The sequence below is a fragment of the Rhamphochromis longiceps genome, linkage group LG1 (genome assembly GCF_057381845.1).
Source record: "Rhamphochromis longiceps isolate RC_006_pf linkage group LG1, R_longiceps_female_GT1.1, whole genome shotgun sequence".
In the NCBI taxonomy this organism is placed as follows: Eukaryota; Metazoa; Chordata; class Actinopteri; order Cichliformes; family Cichlidae; genus Rhamphochromis; species Rhamphochromis longiceps.
The window spans coordinates 32,959,170-32,977,760 of NC_140557.1; the positions used below are offsets into that span (position 1 = coordinate 32,959,170).

The following is an 18,591-nucleotide window of genomic DNA, read 5'->3' on the forward strand; positions in this document are numbered from 1 at the left end:
TTTTTAAATCCAATAAGGGGAAAATGGACTTTAAATGAGTGAAATGGTGTTTTATTTATAAAAATATTGGGTCCTTTAGAGGAAAACATTAAATGTTCCACTGTGGTAACTGTGTTTAGGAGGACAGCTTTCATTAGCTAAAACATTAATCCAATCAATTATTAGCATTTCATGGAGCGTGACAAAGTTGCATTCACATTTACACTTCAATTATTTAAGGTTACATTAGTTAGGAGCTTGAGTAAAAGGCACTTTGAGTAATCCGTCCATCATTTCTGCTGTTTGTGCCACAGTGATGCCTCAAAAATCAGGATGGGCAGAAGCAGTGACGCTTGAAATGCGGCATTTGGAATGGACAATAAGTTTTTGCTGATTCTGTTCCACACAATGACCTTTCTCACAAGATACCCCCGTGGAGCTTTTGTGTTACTGCTGTGTTTCTCATCAAAATTCTCTGTGTGAGATCCTGGCGTGCCCAAATGTGGCAAATGCATCACTTTCTTTGTAAAACATCTGAAAGGGAATTTTGAACGTTACCACCCCCAAATGCCCTTTGTCCTACAGTGGAACAGAGAGATTGTTCCTGATTAAAAGGAAAAATGGCCAGGGTTAGTTCACTGCTTGGAATTCAGTTTCACCTGTTCAGGTTCATTTGCATCTATTCTAAGATAAATAGCACCTCCAGTGTTTCCAATATATGCTGTTTACCCAGAATATACAAGGATGGAGGAGGAGAGGGAGGGGGAGGGGGGGGGGGGCCTCTAGGCTTCCATTGGTTTGGCTTGCCAAGGTGAGTCAGTAGACTAAGCACACATAAGGGGAATGAAAATAAGATTGTGTCTATGCTAATAATTATAAGCGTTTAACTTTCCATTGTTACCTAGTGACCCTTTTTTTTGGTTCATGATTCAATATTAGATAACATATGATCGACTGTGGTTACAACAAATTCCCACAACTGATTCTAGGGATTTAAGCCTGTTCACTTAATTGAGCATTTTATAAAAACCTGTCATTTTCATCCTCTGCTGTTAAGAATATGTAATACATTATCCACATATCCTGTACACACTTGCAGATGACAAGGGAAAAAAACCCCAAAAAAGGCATCTGCTCTTTAAACAATGATTGAAAAATGACACTAGAGGTAAAAAATAAAAACCCAAAACCAAAAAGTCCTCATGCTGTGTTCTACAACAATAGCAAGAGAGCCTGTGGTGCTGAGCTGATTAGATACAGTTCACATGGTCTTAACAGCGTAGATTTAAAGTACATATCTCTCATAATGATCTAAATGAATTCTGCTGTACATGTATTACAACAAACATTGAGATCTTGAAAAAAAATAAATACTAGCTATTTTAAAAGGTTGTTAATGTCAATTTTTCTTCCACTTGATCACCATCAATTAAAAATGAACTTTACTGAATTACTAAAACACTGGTAGAGGTACCATAAATGTCAGCTTGTGGAAGATCCCACACGAAGGAGTGCGACTTTAGTCTCTTGAAGCAAATGCCTCAGGTCCTCTTGGCTGTACAGCTGGTCCCTCACGGTGAAGGATATTGTCAAAACGCGGCGTCACCTCGCAGCGGATGAGCAGAGTGTCGTCTTTAACATAAGCTCTCTGACTCAGCTGAGACAGGTGCATAAAGGTGACATAGCCAAATCCTTTGGGATTGCGCTGAATTGTCGGCTTCTGGAAGGCCTGTAGATCTGGTTTAGTCTCCATTGCCTCCATGTGATGCTGACCCTCGGGGCCCTGGTCTAGGATGGCGAGCCGGATGGTTCCTTGAAATGGCCAGGTAAGCTGCCCATCAAAAGCTCCTTGCATGGTGTGCACAAATAGGGAGATGTAGTTGGAGCAGCGAGGGGCATTGGGGGTCTGCAGGTGTAAGCGCAGGCACAGCTTGTAGCCTGGGCGGCCTGTGTAAAAGCCGGGGCTGTGCTCAACCACTGGCTGGCCCGCTTCTTGGTTCCGCAGGTGGACTGAAAAACCTTTGAGGCGCCAGATGAAGATACCATTGCAATGTTGGGCCTCCAGCTCTTTTACTGTATCCTCCAGCATGGACACTCTACGCCTGAGCTCTGCTAGCTGGCCTGCCTGTGAAAATGAAATGGGAAAATATTTGAGAGAAAATGAAAGAATAGAGGCTTTGAGACTAATCTAAAAGAAACTAATCTAAAAGAACAAAAACAAACCAAAACCCCAAAAGGTCAAAATACACTTGGATATCACTTACTTGGGTGTCTTTTAAGATGATGAGTTCACGGAGCTGGTGATCCTGCTTCACCAATCGTCCATCCATCTCACGGAGCCTCTGCTGCATCTCTTCACTAGACGGACCTGGAGCACAACTGCTACTGCAGCTCAGAGCTGCAGCCCCTCTGGGCCCACTACAGGCCGGTACTGATGGTGCAGCTCCTTGATCCTCAGAGGAAAGTGAAGGTCCTAAAGTCCTCAGGGGTTTGGGTGTAGTACCATTGAGGCTAAGGCCACGCAGAAATTCAGCCATGTAGCGCATATGCATCTGTGTGAACTCCTGCATGTGCTGAGCCAGGTTGTGGCGCTGCATCTGCAGAGTCAAACCAGCTTTAAAACTTGTGTCGCAAACTACAAAACCTATTAACCCAGACCTTCCCAAAGTGTGCCATTGCAGGGGGGGCGCGGTATGAAAAGGGGGAAAAAAAACAAAACGCTTGTACACTGCTAGCACGGGGCACCCACACAAACGCAAAGCAGGAGATGAAGCATCGCTGAATATGTTTCCAAACCAACTTCATTCTAAGCCAGAGACTAGAAAATATCCCTTTGGCTTCACCTGCACAAGTGCCAAGGTAGGTCTCCCCTGCAGAATTGGTTTTCCCTTGTTGGGAGCAGCGCTGGGCTGTTTAAATCACGGACAAACAGTATCCCACATTTTTGATTTTTAGTTCACAAACACTTCTTGTAATGACTAACTACTCCTGACATTTTGGAGATGTTAGCTCTTTATACAGTAAAGTTACAGTGGGATACAAATAATATCAGGCTGATCCTGCCACAGTTTCCATCATCAAATGTGAGATTTACAAGGAGGGAAAACCGTACACCTCTCTGAACAGTGTCTGGGAGGCTGTGGTTGCTGCTGCACGCAATGTTGATGGTGAACAGATCAAAACACTGACAGAATCCATGGATGGCAGGCTTTTGAGTGTCCTTGCAAAGAAAGGTGGCTATATTGGTCGCCGATTTGTTTTTGTTTTGTTTTTGAACGTCAGAAATGTATATTTGTGAATGTGGAGATGTTATATTGGTTTCACTGGTAAAAATAAATAATTGAATGGGTATATATTTGTATTTTGTTAAGTTGCCTAATAATTATGCACAGTAATAGTCACCTGCACACACAGATATCCCCCTAAAATAGCTAAAACTAAAAACAAACTAAAAACTACTTCCAAAAACATTCAGCTTTGATATTAATGAGTTTTTTGGGTTCATTGAGAACATGGTTGTTGTTCAATAATAAAATTATTCCTCAAAAATACAACTTGCCTAATAATTCTGCACTCCCTGTACACTGTGACGCCTCTGCCTTTCTAAATAGAGGGACAGTAACTGTGTGTTTATATGTAAGCGTGTAAAACCTGAAGATAGAGACAAAATACTGTTTATCTGCCATTCTGCAATTCATCACATGTAAACAATAACGTGGCGCACAGCTGACGTGAAAAAAGGCACATACCTTTGACGTGATGAACTCTGTATTCCTTGTCCACACGTAAACGCAAAAAAGGAGTTTTAAAAATCTCCGTTTTCGGTGATTCGAAACGCCGTTTACGTGTGGACCAAACAGCTGCGTTTTTTAAAAAAATACCGGTGTAGGTGCAGCATAGCGTAAAAGAGTTAGTAGTTTATTTCCTTACTACCTGTAATTTATTGCAGATTACTTGTATTTGCTTAATTGTTTACTAAATGTTTGAGGTGTGAAATAAACCGCAACGGAGCAAAATATGGGTGTGTGTGGTTGGAGGATGTGTTTATGCCTCCCTGTGCGCGCGCGCGGGGGGCATTTTTCTTGTAAAACAAAGGGGGGGCCAGCAAAAAAAGTTTGGGAACCACTGTATTAACCTATTAAGAATGTGCTGTATGAGAGCTGAAAGAATGGAAATCTAGAAATTGATCACCTACCCTTTCTTTACATCCAAAGATGCTAAAGTTACAGGCAATAGGTGCTTTTGGGCAATCTGTGTCACAGTGAGACTCCATCTGGGGGGGAAAAAAGAAAAAGAAAAAAAAATTCATTAGTAAATTAGCTTCAGTCATATTCAGATTGGGTTTTTTTAAGCATTTCAAAGAGATTGCTTATTGCTGAAAATGACAGACAAAGGGAACAAGGGAACAGGAATAACAGACAACAATTAAAACAGAAGTGGTTCCACTTTCTACTGCTGAAATGGTGACTGTCCTTCTGCACTGTAACATGTGATGTGACCGAGTTTGGAATGGTTCCCCATTGCTTAAACAAGAGAGTAGTTCCTGTTTTGATCACCACTTCCTAACCCTTCATTCACCTGAGGCCTCTTCTTCATGGCAGACTCTTAAGAGACTCACCTGGTCTCTGACGAGCTCCAGCTCACAGTACTGACACTTCACACTGGCAAAGGGACACTGTTGCTGATGAAGCTGAAGGAGCAAATGAAAGGAGACTATTAGGAAAATTTCCTCACAGACACACAAAACATCACTGTAACTCTGCCATGAGATCTGTTCTTGAAAAGTGATTCAATGGTACCTCTCTCTCCTCATAAAGAAAGCATGCCACACAGTCTGGACATGACATGGGTCTTTTTTGGCACTGAACAGTTATGTGCTCTTCTAGGTGGCTCTTTTTCACAGACTGCTGGCACTGTGGACAAGGCACAGTGGCAAACTCACAATGCACCAAATGATCCTGGAAGTTAAAACAATAAAATGAAAAAATAAATACAAAAAACATTTAATTTGCTTCTGGAGCAGGAAAGTCTTCATCTTTAATCATATAGCACATTTAAAAGACATCAAGTGTCGGCCAAAGTGCTAAACAAAGGGATAATATAATCAAATAAAAAGAATTAAAATAGATAAGATGAAAACAGAAAACATTGTGAGACATCCATATGTTTGTAAAGATATGTGTACATGCAAATATGCACATACATATACAAAAATGTACATTCAGCACACATACATGAACATAAAATACATGTATACGTATACACATGCAAACATCATCCAATGAGATAAAAGACCAGAATAGCTAAAACAGAATAAAAGTGGTGTCAGGAAAGCTGTAACAAGTCCTCTGTCCACACCAGAGAAAGACACAAACTGGGGGATGAACTGTTATTTATGTGCCAAGAAAAAAAAAAAAGTGTAGTTGTGGTGGTGTTCTCTGAAGTCATTTTATTGTGTTGACAAACGTGTTCTACAGCAATCTCAAAAATGTCTACAAGCCGCTGACACCTGTCCATTTTATGAAGTTGGCAGTCAGCAGTAGTGAGAGGTTTATAATCACACTGACAAGCAAAAAGCTTTAAAAAAAAAAAAAAAAAACCCAAAACAAAGTGATCACAATCATAAATATGTCTTTGAAATGTTCACGTGCAAAGCAACTGCATCTTCAAACACCAGCCTGTTAACATCCCTGACTTAGTGTTCTGTGTTTGGATCAAACATGTCTGTCACAGTTTTTTTTACCTCCAAATGCCGGAGCTCCATCTTGTCGGCACAGCCCAAGTTTGGACAGCGAACAGTTAGCGACAGAATTTCCCTTTTGGCAAAGTTATCAGGGAACAGTTGGTCTTCTGACAACATTTCGTTGTCCACTGGGCACCTCTGTCCCGTATCACTGATTTGCAAGAAGAAGAACAGAAATCGTTGGTCCCTTTTGTCTACTTCACTATTAAAACAAGTACCAGTGAATTTTTGGATCATTCGGAAGCCTTTCATTTCTAAATCATTACTCCGTAATTTGCCAGATTGCCTTGATGCTAATAAAGAACTAACAAGGATTCAAAACTGGCCTGTGAAACTTGTGATGATAAATGAAATAGAAACCTAAGTGCTCATTGCTGATTAAAAAGATGCACAATAGCATACCGGATGGATTTCTCAATGCAGCTCTTGCAGAAGCGGTGACCACAGCGTGTTTGAATGGCGTTCCTCAAAGCCATGAGACAAATGGGGCACTCGTATTTACTCTCCAGCGGTGGATCAAACTCCACATCGTAGCCCTGCAGGGGGGCAGCCTGAAAGCTGCTGCTGCTCATGAAGGCACTAGGGTTCTCTGAAGGGCTAAGAATGGACTCCTGTTCTTTTTCCAGCATAGCCAGAGCACAGTCAGACAGCACTCCACCAACAGCTCCATCATAGCTGTCCTCCTCTAAACCCCCCTTATTGCTTTCACAGCAGGCCATTTGTAGCAGGTGGCAAAGTCTGAAAGAGGTAAGGAAGCATGAAATAAATTCTAACTCTATTAACTTTAAAATAGACGTGCATTTTTCTGCTTTTAAAATGGGGATATTTTTACTTCAGCCGCACAAAAGAGATTTTCTTTTTGTATGAAGCTGCTAAAAAGGTTTTGTAGAGTTACACAATGATATGATGTTCAAGAAATATCCTCCTACAACCATCTTTATAATTTCCTCCAATCAACTCCCTCCCTTCTTTTAGAAAAAACCTAAAGCAAATCAGCTCATTTATCATGAAAACAGGATCCCTATGGGAAGGTTTTAGGGTTATTTCTAATGATCTTTTTCCTTAATGAGCAATCAGACAATTTATTTTTCACATAATCGCATTACCAATTCATTATTTGGCCTTCCCTTACTCTTCCCCATCTAATCTGTGGGTTTGTAAGCAAATCCTATACCAGAAGAGTTAACACACCGCTCCAAAGACAGACACACACACACACACACACGTGGGAATTCACTTCAGAGAAGATTCTTGGATTCTTGCAACAAACCAAAATAAATAGAGAAATCTTCACAAACCCGAGTATGAACTAATGAAATATGCAGTGTAGTCTTTGGTTGGTTATTAAACTATAATACTGAACAACACATTTTGTGACAACTGGAATTAATCTTAAAGACTCAGTCTTGAATTTAGATTGTAAGATTAGTACCATTTATCGTTACTCCTTATATCCCACCTAGCTTAACAAACCAAATAAGCTAATCATCCTTGACTATATGCAGCTTTGTACATAAAAACATGCCAACCAGACTGTCAACCTGTACAGTGAGTCATGTACAAGCTATGGGCGTCGTAAACCTCCTCCTTGAATCTACTATTCCTCTACATGGGGCGTAACTTTTACTTTTCATTAGTCAGCATCAGTCAGTCGATAAGGTTCTGCCTAAACTCCAACATTCGGTATCAAATCTTTTTTACATAAAACACGTTACAGCTAGCTAACAGTCTGCATACAACGACTGGAAGTGTTGGCACTTGACGAACCAGCCATGCCCCTGGATACGGAACTACAAATGCGAATCTGGTTGCAGTCAAAAGTAAAGTATTAAAAGAAAACCACTGACCAAAACAACGGGCAGCGAAATCACGTCCCTCACATCGGTGACAAAAGCGTTATAAGCTCCGAATGTGTCCGTGAACGCAGGTTTTTATTCTCGTAGCACACCCACCTTTGCCTTGAAAACGTCTCGAACTTTTGGTATCTACAGAATTTCCTGTTTTTTTCTTTTTCCAAACGTCATTACATTTTTTTTCGCGCTTTGCAGACGCGAGCGCCATCTCCTGGTGGGAGTCTATTGTTGCCGCAGGAAAAAAATAGAAAAAGAAAAAGGGAGATAGAAAAATGGCGGACCTCAGGAAAATCTGCCCGGAGTCTTTGCCCTGCCGTGTCAACTATTCGCGGAAAACGTCGCTACATGGAAAGCTTTTCATCCTCCTGTGTATACTTGCAGTGGACTCCGGAGGGGCTACGACCCACTGGGTTGTCACAGAGGACGGAAAAATTCAGCAGCAAGTATGACAGCTCATTGACCTGCTAACGCTTACGTTTGGCTGCTAGCTTATGAAGCTAACTATTTTTCATAGCACCGACTGTAACGTAACTGTAGTACTTATAATAATTTAACTCGGTGCGACTCATTTGTCAGCTTGAGCAACTGTGGATTTAGAAAGAAAGTTCCGTGGATATTAAAATCCCGCTTGTTTGACCAAGTGGTTTAGCTTTATCAGACTAGTTCCTTTATCTTTTGGTTAACCGGGTCAAGATAAACACTTATATTTTTATGACAGTGTGTATGCCTCAATTGGAAGGCGCTTGCAGATATGCCAGAACGTCAGTGGTGTTTGGTGCCGACTATAGACAGGGACATTACGTATTTATGTGTATTAGGAGCGTCTGACAAGACGAGTGTGCGTGTGTGAAATTAACAATCGGGCGCACTAGTTAAATCAATGACTCCACACTATCTGAATGTTGTCATATCAGAGATTAATCAACTGCCCAAGTCTTTTTCGGCCTAAGTAAGCGAAGCTAAGCACGTCGGTCACGATCGCGCTGTTTGCTTTTCAGGTGGACTCCCCTTTAAATCTGAAACACCCGCACGATGTTGTAATCTTCATGAGGCAAGAAACCCGCGTTAACTACCTCAAGAAGCTGGAGGTGGGTTTACCCATTTATTCTTTCATTCATGCTGGTCATTCGCCGTAGTTTGTGTCACTACATTATTAAATTAAATTCAGTCGTTTAATTTAAGATCCAATTCCAGTTTGTCATGCCTCACTGCTGCCTTCTTTTCTGATTGTTGAGCAGAAGCAGCTAGTGGCACAGAAGATTCATATTGAGGAGAATGAGGACCGAGATACGGGTTTGGAGCAGAGGCATTACAAGGAGGATGCAGACTGTGTAATGGCTAAGGTACCCCTGGGAGACCTGGATCTGTATGATGGCACTTATGTCTCATTGGAAAGCAAAGACATCAGGTCTGTGCCATTATTTTGCTTTTAAATATGCATTTATGGTTTCTGCTCCTAAATAACTTCACGGCCTCTGTGTGATTATGATGAAATTGTCATCTTTTCTTCTCCTCTTTTCTTTCTAGCCCTGAAGACTACATTGATTCCAGGTCTGCTCTACCCCCAGATCTAGAGAAGCCAGACTGTGGAAAAGTGTTTGAACTACCTTATAGTATCCATGCTTTCCAGCACCTCAGGGTGAGTAGACACCAGGCTCATCATCTGTTGTGAGGATATAGGGCCGCTTGATGACAAGTATTATCTGCATGGCTTTTTTATTTCCCAACAAATATTTTGAAATGTTATCCTGAACCTAACCTCTGGAACTGAATTGCAGAGTTGCATGGAATTACATGGCAGTTCTTGTTTAATTAGGCTTTAAGCCAATTTTACACTTAATTACTAGAAATGGACCAACTGACCAGCCAGGGACTGGAATCTGCTGTTTTCCGACATGCTCATCCCAGATCAGCCAGTCTGTCTCATGTGGGTCTGATTATGAGCCGGTCTGTTACACAGATGGGTAACGTGAGCAGGTAGTCATGCCCACACTTGCAGCCTTGTGCTAACATGTCTTTAACTAGAATTTATTTACTGTGAGTGAAGACGCAGAGTTTGCTAAAATAAACAACAGACCTTATTAGACACTTAAAACACCCTCGCCCAGCTGTACTTAAACATTTTAAAGAAGCTAACAAAGGCAAAGAGGCTAAAGTTAAAGCCATCGAGAGCTCAGAGCCAGCCAGCCACAAGGCAGCAGCCTCAGTATGAGCAAAAGATCATAGGAGCTATGAGGGAAACTATGCTGATGAGTAAAAAGGTTCAAGGTCCTGGTGATTTTCTAAGCACAGTAGAAAACAATGTAACTAAATGGCATTAGATTTGTTATATATATTTATTGCAGCTGCTTTTGTTTGGGTAGGTCAAGCTTGCCAGGTATAAGTGGATGTATAGCAGCTCGTTTAAGTTCATCATTTATGCCTCTTTACAATAACTGAGCAACTTTCATTCGTGTCATTGAGAGAAGATCCTGTAACTTGGTTTGGGGGAAATTGTAAAGTTTAATCATGTCTTTTATGATAATAACATTTTTCTGAAGAATAATTGATTTTTGCTCATATATGCTGCCACTTTTAGTTCTTAGAAAGAAAATCAAAATCAGCAACAATCGTTTTCGGCAGGCCACGCTTAGAATAAAATTGGTATTGGCCAAGAAAATTGCATCAAGTGCATTTCTGTTAATTACTACTGTGCCATCTAATACAGTTCAGTATAACATAACATACCTACAGTTTTGGATTTTGTTAATATGAAAACGGTGATTATTTATTTTTATGTTATAGGAGGTGCTGATGCCACTGTTGTTTGTTTGTTTTAAACCAACCCCTTGTTGCAGTTTATCTACAAACTTACTTGTATGATGTTTGAATTTAAATTTCTCTTTGAATCCAATGTCAAGAAATTTATCATTAATTAGGTACACACCGATCCACGTTTTTCTAGTTCCAATACTATTCCCATACATTGGAAAAGAGGATTTGTACTGATACCAGTGTTAAATTAATAAGCTGTATTCCACACTGCAAAGAGTAGACTAGGAGTCCTTTTTTATGCGTAAGGAGACGGTAGTAAATGAATAAGAAACAACAGGACCAATTTAAATGACATGGAAAACATGTATTTATATTCAATCTGTCTATTTTCTTAACTACTTTTCCAATTCATTGTCGTGGAGTGGATGTAGGTTATCCCATTTGTGAGAGAGCAAAAGACAGGGTACAGCTTGGCCAGTCCATCACAGGGAGACTGATAATCATTCACATCACGTTAATCACCACTGTCCTGTACCCGAATATGAAAACTTCACACAGAAAGGCCTCATCCGGCTGGCGGATTCGGGCCCTCTTGCTGTAATGTGAAGGTCATAACCACTGCACTGTGTCAAGCTTGTATTTATGTTATTCACTTTATTTGTTTTTACAAGTCTCATTTTAGGTAATTGTGAGAGTCTTTACTGCAGACTGCTGTCAAATGGGGTCACAATAGTAGGGCTGGGCGATATGGCCTAAAATCCATATCACGGTATAATTTGAAGCATGTGCAGTAACGATATATATCGCGATAAATTCTTTTCTTCTGTATCATGTATTTTACACACTATAAGGCACACATAAAATCCTTTAATTTTCTCAAAAATCGACAGTGTGCCTTATGTATAGGGATGGGTACTGGTGTCGTTCTGACATAAACGGTAGTAACCAGACCGAAAAGCAGCGCACATTTCGGTGCTTTTTTTCCCTGAGCTGTGATACACTTTTAGCCAATTGTTTTACGTTTCCAAGGATAGTAGGTGGGGCCAGGTATGTACGTTCTGTTAGCGCAGAGCTACAGATTAAAAATGTCCAAGGCGAAGCGGTTAAAAGTCTGGCTGTACTTCACAGCAAAATATGCAAACTCAGCAGCAACAAGTGCTTTAAGCTGATACTGTGATACTGTCAAAGGAGGTAACACCTCGAATCTCATGAAACACCTGGCGACGCATAGCGTTTTTTTAAAAGCCGAGAAATGCGCCGTATTTGATGGCAGCAGCAGCCGTTCTTCTCTGCGTGAGTAGCTTAATGTTGTTCGTGTGTAATTTACGTTGAGTAGGCTAACCACGTTATTACATTAATGCATGTAAGGTGAACTAGCAAACATCATCATAGCTACATGCGGCTGTCTTCTTGTTTGATGGCAGATACTCTCTTCACCCTGGCCAAAAAGGCTAAAATGACCAAAGAAGAAGTGGAAAACAGTTAAACATGAGAGGTTTTTGGACAAAGTTTGTGTTTTTTCCATTGATTAAGCACTGCTTCCAGCCATGAGTGATACCATATATGCCCCATAGCTGCAGAAAAGGCTAACATTGTTATCTTTTTACAAAAAAAAAACAGCTGAACATGAGAGGTTTTTGGACAAAGTTTGTGTTCTCCATTCTTTAAGCACCGGTTTGAGCACCGTTTGAGCACTGGCACAGTTTCAAAAGTACCGATTTGGCACCGGTATCGGATAAAACCTAAACGATACCCATCCCTACTTATGTATGAATTCTGGTTGTGCTTACTCACCTCGAATCAATTTTATGTGGTACACGGCGCGCAGAAATCTGTTCAAAAATGTTTTAGTACGACTTTGGTAGACTATGAAGGCGCACTGCTTGATGGATTGCCGGAGCATTACAGCTGCCATACTCAGGAGCCCTGCGGAGTAATCTGGGTCCAAAACTCCCTCTCTTCAGGTCCCAAAGTCAAACAAACACTGCGGCATCACTGAGCGTTAAAAACTGTCTAAATTATTTTATCTTTAATAAAATGATCAGTGTTGATATAGCATGTTCTGACTGAGAGACTTCTCAAAAAATTAAAACGTACAGCTCTGCTATCACTTCCAACATAAATGAAGACAGAAAACTAAACAGCAGTGACGTTTTGTAGGGTTACTGAAGTCGGACTAGCTGGTATATAATGATGTGCTACGTGATTGCTAGCAAAAGTTAGCATAACATTAGCACAGTGAAGCTAAAGGACGAACGCTAACTTTTTTCCACTCGATAAAAGTTAACGTGAGGGTTTCTGGTGGTTAGAGACAAATGCAATTGCATGGCAGGATGCTGTAAACGGACCAAACTTCACTCAGGAGAACAACTGAGATAATCCATCCATAATATGAGGTTAGTCATTAATATACTGCAACAACGTGGGAAGATAAGATAAGATAACCTTTATTAGTCCCACACGTGGGAAATTTGTTTTGTCACAGCAGGAAGTGGACAGTGCAAAAGTTATGACGCAAAAATTAGAATACAATAAGAATAAATACAGTACACAGCTGTACAGAATAGAATAAAATAATATACTATATACAGTAGAATAAAATAGAATAAAAATATACAATAAGATAAAAATAGAATACGAATGCTATATACAACTGAGTAAAAATACAACGATGCCAGAAAGGATTATTGCACTTAGTGTTATTGCACATGTGTGGATGTGTGTGTTTGTTCAGTTAAAGTCTTTGTTGTGGAGTCTGACAGCAGTGGGGAGGAAAGACCTGCGAAATCTCTCCGTCCCACACCGTGGGTGCCGCAGTCTCCCACTGAAGGAGCTGCTCAGTGCTGTCACAGTCTGCTGCATGGGGTGGGAGACGTTGTCCAACAGGGATGACAGCTTAGCCGCCATTCTCCTGTCACTCACCACCTCCACTGGGTCCAGAGGGCATCCTAGAACAGAGCTGGCCCTTCGGATCACCCTGTTCAGTCTCTTCCTGTCCCCAGCAGAGATGCTGCCGCCCCAGCAGACCACACCATAAAAGATAGCAGAAGCCACCACAGAGTCATAGAAGGTCTTCAGGAGTGGGCCCTCCACCCCAAACGACCTGAGTCTCCGCAGCAGGTACAACCTGCTCTGCCCTTTCCTGTAGAGGGCGTCTGAGTTATGAGTCCAGTCCAGTCTGTTGTTCAGATGAACACCAAGGTACCTGTAGCTGTCCACAGCCTCAATGTCCATACCCTGGATGTTCAGTGGTTGCAGTGGAGAATGCTTGTGCCTGCGGAAGTCTACCACCAGCTCCTTGGTTTTACTGGCGTTGATCTGGAGGTAGTTCAGCTGGCACCAGTCCACAAAGTCTTGGGTCAGACCTCTGTACTCCTTGTCGTCCCCATCAGTGATGAGGCCGACTATTGCAGAGTCATCAGAGAACTTCTGCAGGAAGCACTGGGTGGAATTGTGTCTGCAGTGTAGATGGTGAAGAGGAACGGAGCCAGAACCGTTCCCTGTGGGGCCCCCGTACTGCAGACGACCCTGTCCGACACACAGCCCTGAGTCCTCACATACTGTGGTCGGTCGGTGAGGTAGTCCAGGATCCAGGTAGTGAGGTGATGGTCCACTCCAGAGTTCACCAGCTTGTCCTTCAGAACCGAGGGAAGAATAGTGTTGAAGGCACTGGAGAAATCAAAGAACATGATTCTCACAGTGCTTCCAGCGGTCTCCAGGTGAGCGAGGGAACGATGTAGGAGGTGAATGACGGCATCATCCGCTCCAATGCCAGGCTGGTAGGCAAACTGAAGTGGGTCCAGTGATGAGCTTGTTAGGCGCCGAAGCTGAGCCAGGACCAACAGCTCCAGGGTCTTCATCAGGTGGGATGTCAGAGCCACCGGCCTGTAGCTGTTGAGGTCCTTGGGGCGTGAAGTCTTTGGCACTGGTACAACACAGGAGGTTTTCCAGAGCTGTGGGACTCTTCCCAACCTCAGGCTCAGGTTGAAGAGGTGCTCCATCACCCCACACAGTTGGTCCGCGCAGGACCTGACGACCCTCGAGCTGATGCCATCTGGGCCCGCTGCCTTCTTGCCATTAATCCTCCTCAGTTCCCTCCTAACCTGGGTGGTTGAGAGAGACAGGCTGGAGCCTTGTGTTGAGTGTGTATTGGATGCTGTTGTTGGGGGTGGGGAGGAGTGAGCAGGGTGAATAGAGGAGGTGTGAAGTGTCTGAGGTGGAACAGCAGCAGTGGGGGTGGGTGAGTCTGCAGCCGATGTTGCAGACTGCCTCATGGCTGAATCAAATCTGTTGAAGAAATGATTCAGTTCATTTGCCCATCTCACATCCCTCCCAGGCAGAGAGTTCTGCTGTTTGTGGCCTGAGATGGTTCTGAGGCCTCTCCAGACTTCACCAACGTTGTTTTGCTGAAGCTGGTTCTCCATCTTCTGCCTGTAGCTGTCCTTCCCATTCCTTATCAGTCCCCTCAACTCTCTCTGCACCCTTTTCAACTCCTCTTTGTCTTTGGATTTGAAGGCCCTCCTCTTCTGCTTGAGGACAGCTTTAATTTCTGGGGTAATCCAAGGTTTGTTGTTGGAGAAACACCGTACAGTCCTGGTAGGTACGGTGTTATCCACACAGAAGTTTATATAGTCAGTAATGCATGTAGTAAGGCTGTCGATGTCCTCTCCATGGTCGTCACAGATCACCTTCCACACAGTCGACTCAAAACAGTCCTTAAGAGCCTCCTCGCTCTCCTCTGACCATCTCTGCACTGTGCGGGTGGCTGGTGGCACCCTGCGCACTAAGGGCTCATACACAGGGACAAGGTGCACCAGGTTGTGGTCAGATTTGCCCAGTGGAGGGAGAGGTGATGAACTGTATGCCTCTTCAGCATTGGCATACAGTAAGTCCAGTGTTTTATTGTCTCTGGTTGAGCAGGTCACATACTGGGTGAAGGTGGGCAGTGTGGAGTCCAAAGAGGCATGATTGAAGTCCCCTGATATTATGAGAAGGGCTCTCGGAGATTGTGTTTGCAGTCTGCTGACCACTGAGTGGAGAGTGTCACAGGCTGCATCCGCGTTGGCCGAGGGGGGGGGGACATACGCTGTTATTGCGATAACATGCGAGAATTCCCGGGGCAGATAGTACGGACGCATGCTAACGGCTAACAGCTCAATGTCTCTGCTGCAGAGTTGTTCTTTCACAGTGATGTGCCCAGGGTTACACCATCTGTCGTTCACAAAAACTGCCAGTCCCCCTCCTTTCCTCTTACCGCTGTCTCTCGTCCTGTCCTCTCGCAGCATCTGAAATCCCGGTAGTGTCACGCTTGTGTCCGGAGTTAGCGGTGTTAGCCACGACTCCGTTAGCATCATGATGCTACATTGCCGGTACTCCCTCTGTGACCAGGTTAGCGACGTGAGTTCATCCATCTTATTGGGCAAAGATCTTACGTTTCCAATGATTACAGAAGGAAGAGATGGTCGATAACGTCTCCTTCTCGGGCGACGGCGCTCCTTCCCAGCACGACACCCCCGTCTTTTCCTCCTCAGCTCGCTGGGAATGTCGGGTCTGTCCGCCGGCAGTACCGCTGCGGGACGCAGCGCTAACAGCTGATCCTTACTGTAAACAAAGGATCCCTGCTCTGGGTCCCCAGACACGCGTGAAAAAAGTAGAAATAAACTAAGAAAAACGACCAGAACTAGCACAAAACGGTAGAACATGGTTGCAGAGTCTAATTACTGATACGTTAGTTATAAAAAATTACGAGAAGAAAAGATAAGAAAGAAAGAAACTCAGAATGAGCAGAGCTGCTGTAACAGGCTGCCGCACACGGGGGGCGCCGGAAGCTAGTGAAGAGCAGCTGCGAGAGAATTCAGCATTAATGAATCAATGGTACGGAAGTGGAGGTAGTGCAGTTTTGGGCTTTCCCCATGTCACTACCCGATCTGTACCGGAAACCCGATCGGTACCACGCATATGCGAAAGGTGTCTACTTCCGGCCGTTACGGGTCAGAGTATCTGTTAAGATGTTAACAATAATAATTATCTCTTAAAATGGTTGCAATAATGAAACATTTCAATATAATGTAGACAAAAATGAAAAATAAAAAGATAGTTACGGATCAGTACTCCCCGATCCTTACTGCACATGTGCAAAGTCTACCCGATCTGTACTGCGCATGTGCAGATTTTTCTTTTTCTTCTTCTTCTGTTTCATTTAATGGCAGTTTACTCCCCAGTGTACGAGGATACCGCCACCTGCTGACTAAGTGAATGAACTGTATTGTAAACTGAAGTAGCGCCATTACAAATGCATGTTTAATTTGATTTAGTGATAGTCAAGTGTGTTTATGCTTCTCTGTGCGGAGAGGATTGTTGGAATAGTCATGATGATGTCAATTGTCAGTAAACACTTAATCTGGCTGATGAATCTTCACGTGACACATTCTGCGCCATTCTTCTTATTTTACGGCGCTGTTGTTAAAATGGGGGACGCTCTCTGTTGAGGAGAAAAGCATGAATTTGTTTGTAAACGGATTATCCATTGTTTAAATGTCTCGGGCAGTTGAAAAGGAGGCAGAGCTGTTGAGAAATGCTAGGAGCTAACTGGGCGCTAACCGTGTCACTCAAACACATTAACTGGGGGGCTGAGCAAGATGGCGACGTGAAGAGGAGTATTTTTTTCGAGCTCTCAGCACTAGAATGTTATAAAGCAGTTTTATAGCACCTATTTGACGTCTTTCTAGCTTCCAAGACTTTTTTGAAGATCAGCGCAATAAAACCTGCTAAATCTGAATCCAAATTTAATAACAACAACATGTCGAAATCTGTTCAGAAAAGGCTGAGTAACTCGGGCAAACCACATGCAACTAGCATGCTAGCTAGTGACCATAGCTACATGAAAGAAATGGATTGTCAGCAGATGGTTGAAGAAGAATTTCCACCACTACCAGTTACGCCTTCCAAGCCTCCAGTGGCTAAAAAAACCAACATTGTCTACCAGTCACTCTGATGGCGACTCCCTGAAAGCTGATGCGGTCAACACTTTGATCAATCTGATCAACACCAGAAGTGACGCCATTGAAGAAATGGTAGGAACAGTTCGTACGGAATGAAAGGACACAAGTGATAAGATTATGGTCATTGAGAAAAACGAGTGGCTTACACAGAAATGTGACGAATGCATCTCTGAAATTGAACGCTACAACCGCCGTTGGAACCTGAGACTGTATTGGGTACCGGAGTTGGAGAAAGAAGATGTGTGCGCAAAAGTGATTGAGATATGCCAAACGGTTCTGCCAGCAGAAAAGGAAAAGCTTCCAGAGGTCTTAGACATCGCTCATCGAGTGGGGAAACCAAAACAAAATGACCCAAGACCCAGAGGGATCATCATCCAGTTCATCTCAAGGAGAATTCGTGATGCTGTGTGGAAAGCTGCCAAGAACAATACTTTCCTTCAATATAATCATCTGCGGTTCACTGAAGACCTGACGAGAGAGGACAAAGAAAACAGACTGAAGCTGTGGCCCATTATAAAGAAAGCATGTGAAGAAGGGAAATCTGCTTACTTTGTTGGAGGTCGAGGCTTTGTAAATGGTGCTGAAATTCACACAAACTCTTCAATATTCCCTGACCCTCATTTCTTCTGCAGGTCATTACATATGTCAAGTCATAAAATATAATGATTTAGTTTTAATTGTAACTAACATATATGGGTTTAACACGAAGCTAGAAAATGATCATTTATTTTTGACGATTGGAAAAAAAAAAAAATCTAGCTGGTTAAATAAATTTCCAAATGCAAAATTATTACTAGGTGGAGACTTTAACTGTATTATGGATGCTGAATTAGATAAATTTCTTCCAGGACATTCGAACAGAATTAATACTACATTGAAAGCTGTTATGGTACACCTAAAACACACAGACATTTGGAGATTCAAATATTCTCAGTCCAAAATGTTTACTTGGTGCAACAATTCTAACTCGAGACATTCAAGGATAGACTGTTGGTTAGTTTCAGAGAATTTTGACATCAATAGCATAGATGTAGGTGCATGGCCTTCTCCAGAAACAGATCATAAAGCCATATATAATAAAATAAATTTAACTTCCCTAATGCCCTTCCCTCTGTTTAACTTCCCTTCTAATTCTTCTGTTATTAAATTTACATATTGGAAACTCAACAGCTCATTATTACAGAAAGACAATGTGAAAAAGGATCTTAAAGATCTGATCTCAAACTTTTGGTCTATAGCTCAAGAAAATTTAGGGAATTAT

The 18,591-nt window shown here is 42.5% G+C and overlaps 2 protein-coding genes across 3 annotated transcripts in view; one reads left to right on the forward strand and one right to left on the reverse strand.

The window, feature by feature from the left end:
* Positions 1 to 29: 29 nt before the first annotated feature.
* On the reverse strand, positions 30 to 7,787 carry traf6 (TNF receptor-associated factor 6). Of its 2 annotated transcripts, none has more exons than XM_085407516.1 (8): positions 7,675 to 7,787; positions 6,125 to 6,460; positions 5,723 to 5,873; positions 4,779 to 4,937; positions 4,598 to 4,669; positions 4,175 to 4,252; positions 2,244 to 2,576; positions 30 to 2,104 (listed from the first exon to the last, which is right to left on the reverse strand). In XM_085407516.1, exons 2-8 carry the CDS (start codon positions 6,439 to 6,441, stop codon positions 1,499 to 1,501), a joined length of 1,716 nt encoding a protein of 571 aa, XP_085263642.1. In that variant the 5' UTR covers positions 6,442 to 6,460; positions 7,675 to 7,787; the 3' UTR covers positions 30 to 1,498. The 2 variants fall into 2 exon arrangements, with proteins under 2 accessions (XP_085263642.1, XP_085263635.1); XM_085407509.1 differs by having other exon boundaries at positions 7,570 to 7,723.
* Positions 7,788 to 7,804: 17 nt separating this feature from the next.
* ttc17 (tetratricopeptide repeat domain 17) overlaps positions 7,805 to 18,591 on the forward strand; it is a 30,600-nt gene continuing 19,813 nt past the window's right edge. Inside the window, exons 1-4 of the mRNA XM_085407496.1 lie at positions 7,805 to 8,018; positions 8,574 to 8,663; positions 8,814 to 8,983; positions 9,103 to 9,214. Coding sequence (XP_085263622.1) covers positions 7,848 to 8,018; positions 8,574 to 8,663; positions 8,814 to 8,983; positions 9,103 to 9,214 — 543 coding nt within the window. The 5' untranslated portion in view covers positions 7,805 to 7,847. The remainder of the gene's footprint in view (positions 8,019 to 8,573; positions 8,664 to 8,813; positions 8,984 to 9,102; positions 9,215 to 18,591) is intronic.

Bases quoted from the DNA above. Each gene is read 5' to 3' on its own strand.
- traf6 (XM_085407516.1), bottom strand. From the start codon at position 6,441: ATGGCCTGCTGTGAAAGCAATAAGGGGGGTTTAGAGGAGGACAGCTAT. The intron at 4,938-5,722 runs GTAAAAAAAACT...TTTAACTTCCAG, and splicing joins TGGAGCTCCGGCATTTGGAG to GATCATTTGGTGCATTGTGA. The intron at 4,670-4,778 runs GTACCATTGAAT...TTGCTCCTTCAG, and splicing joins TTCTTTATGAGGAGAGAGAG to CTTCATCAGCAACAGTGTCC.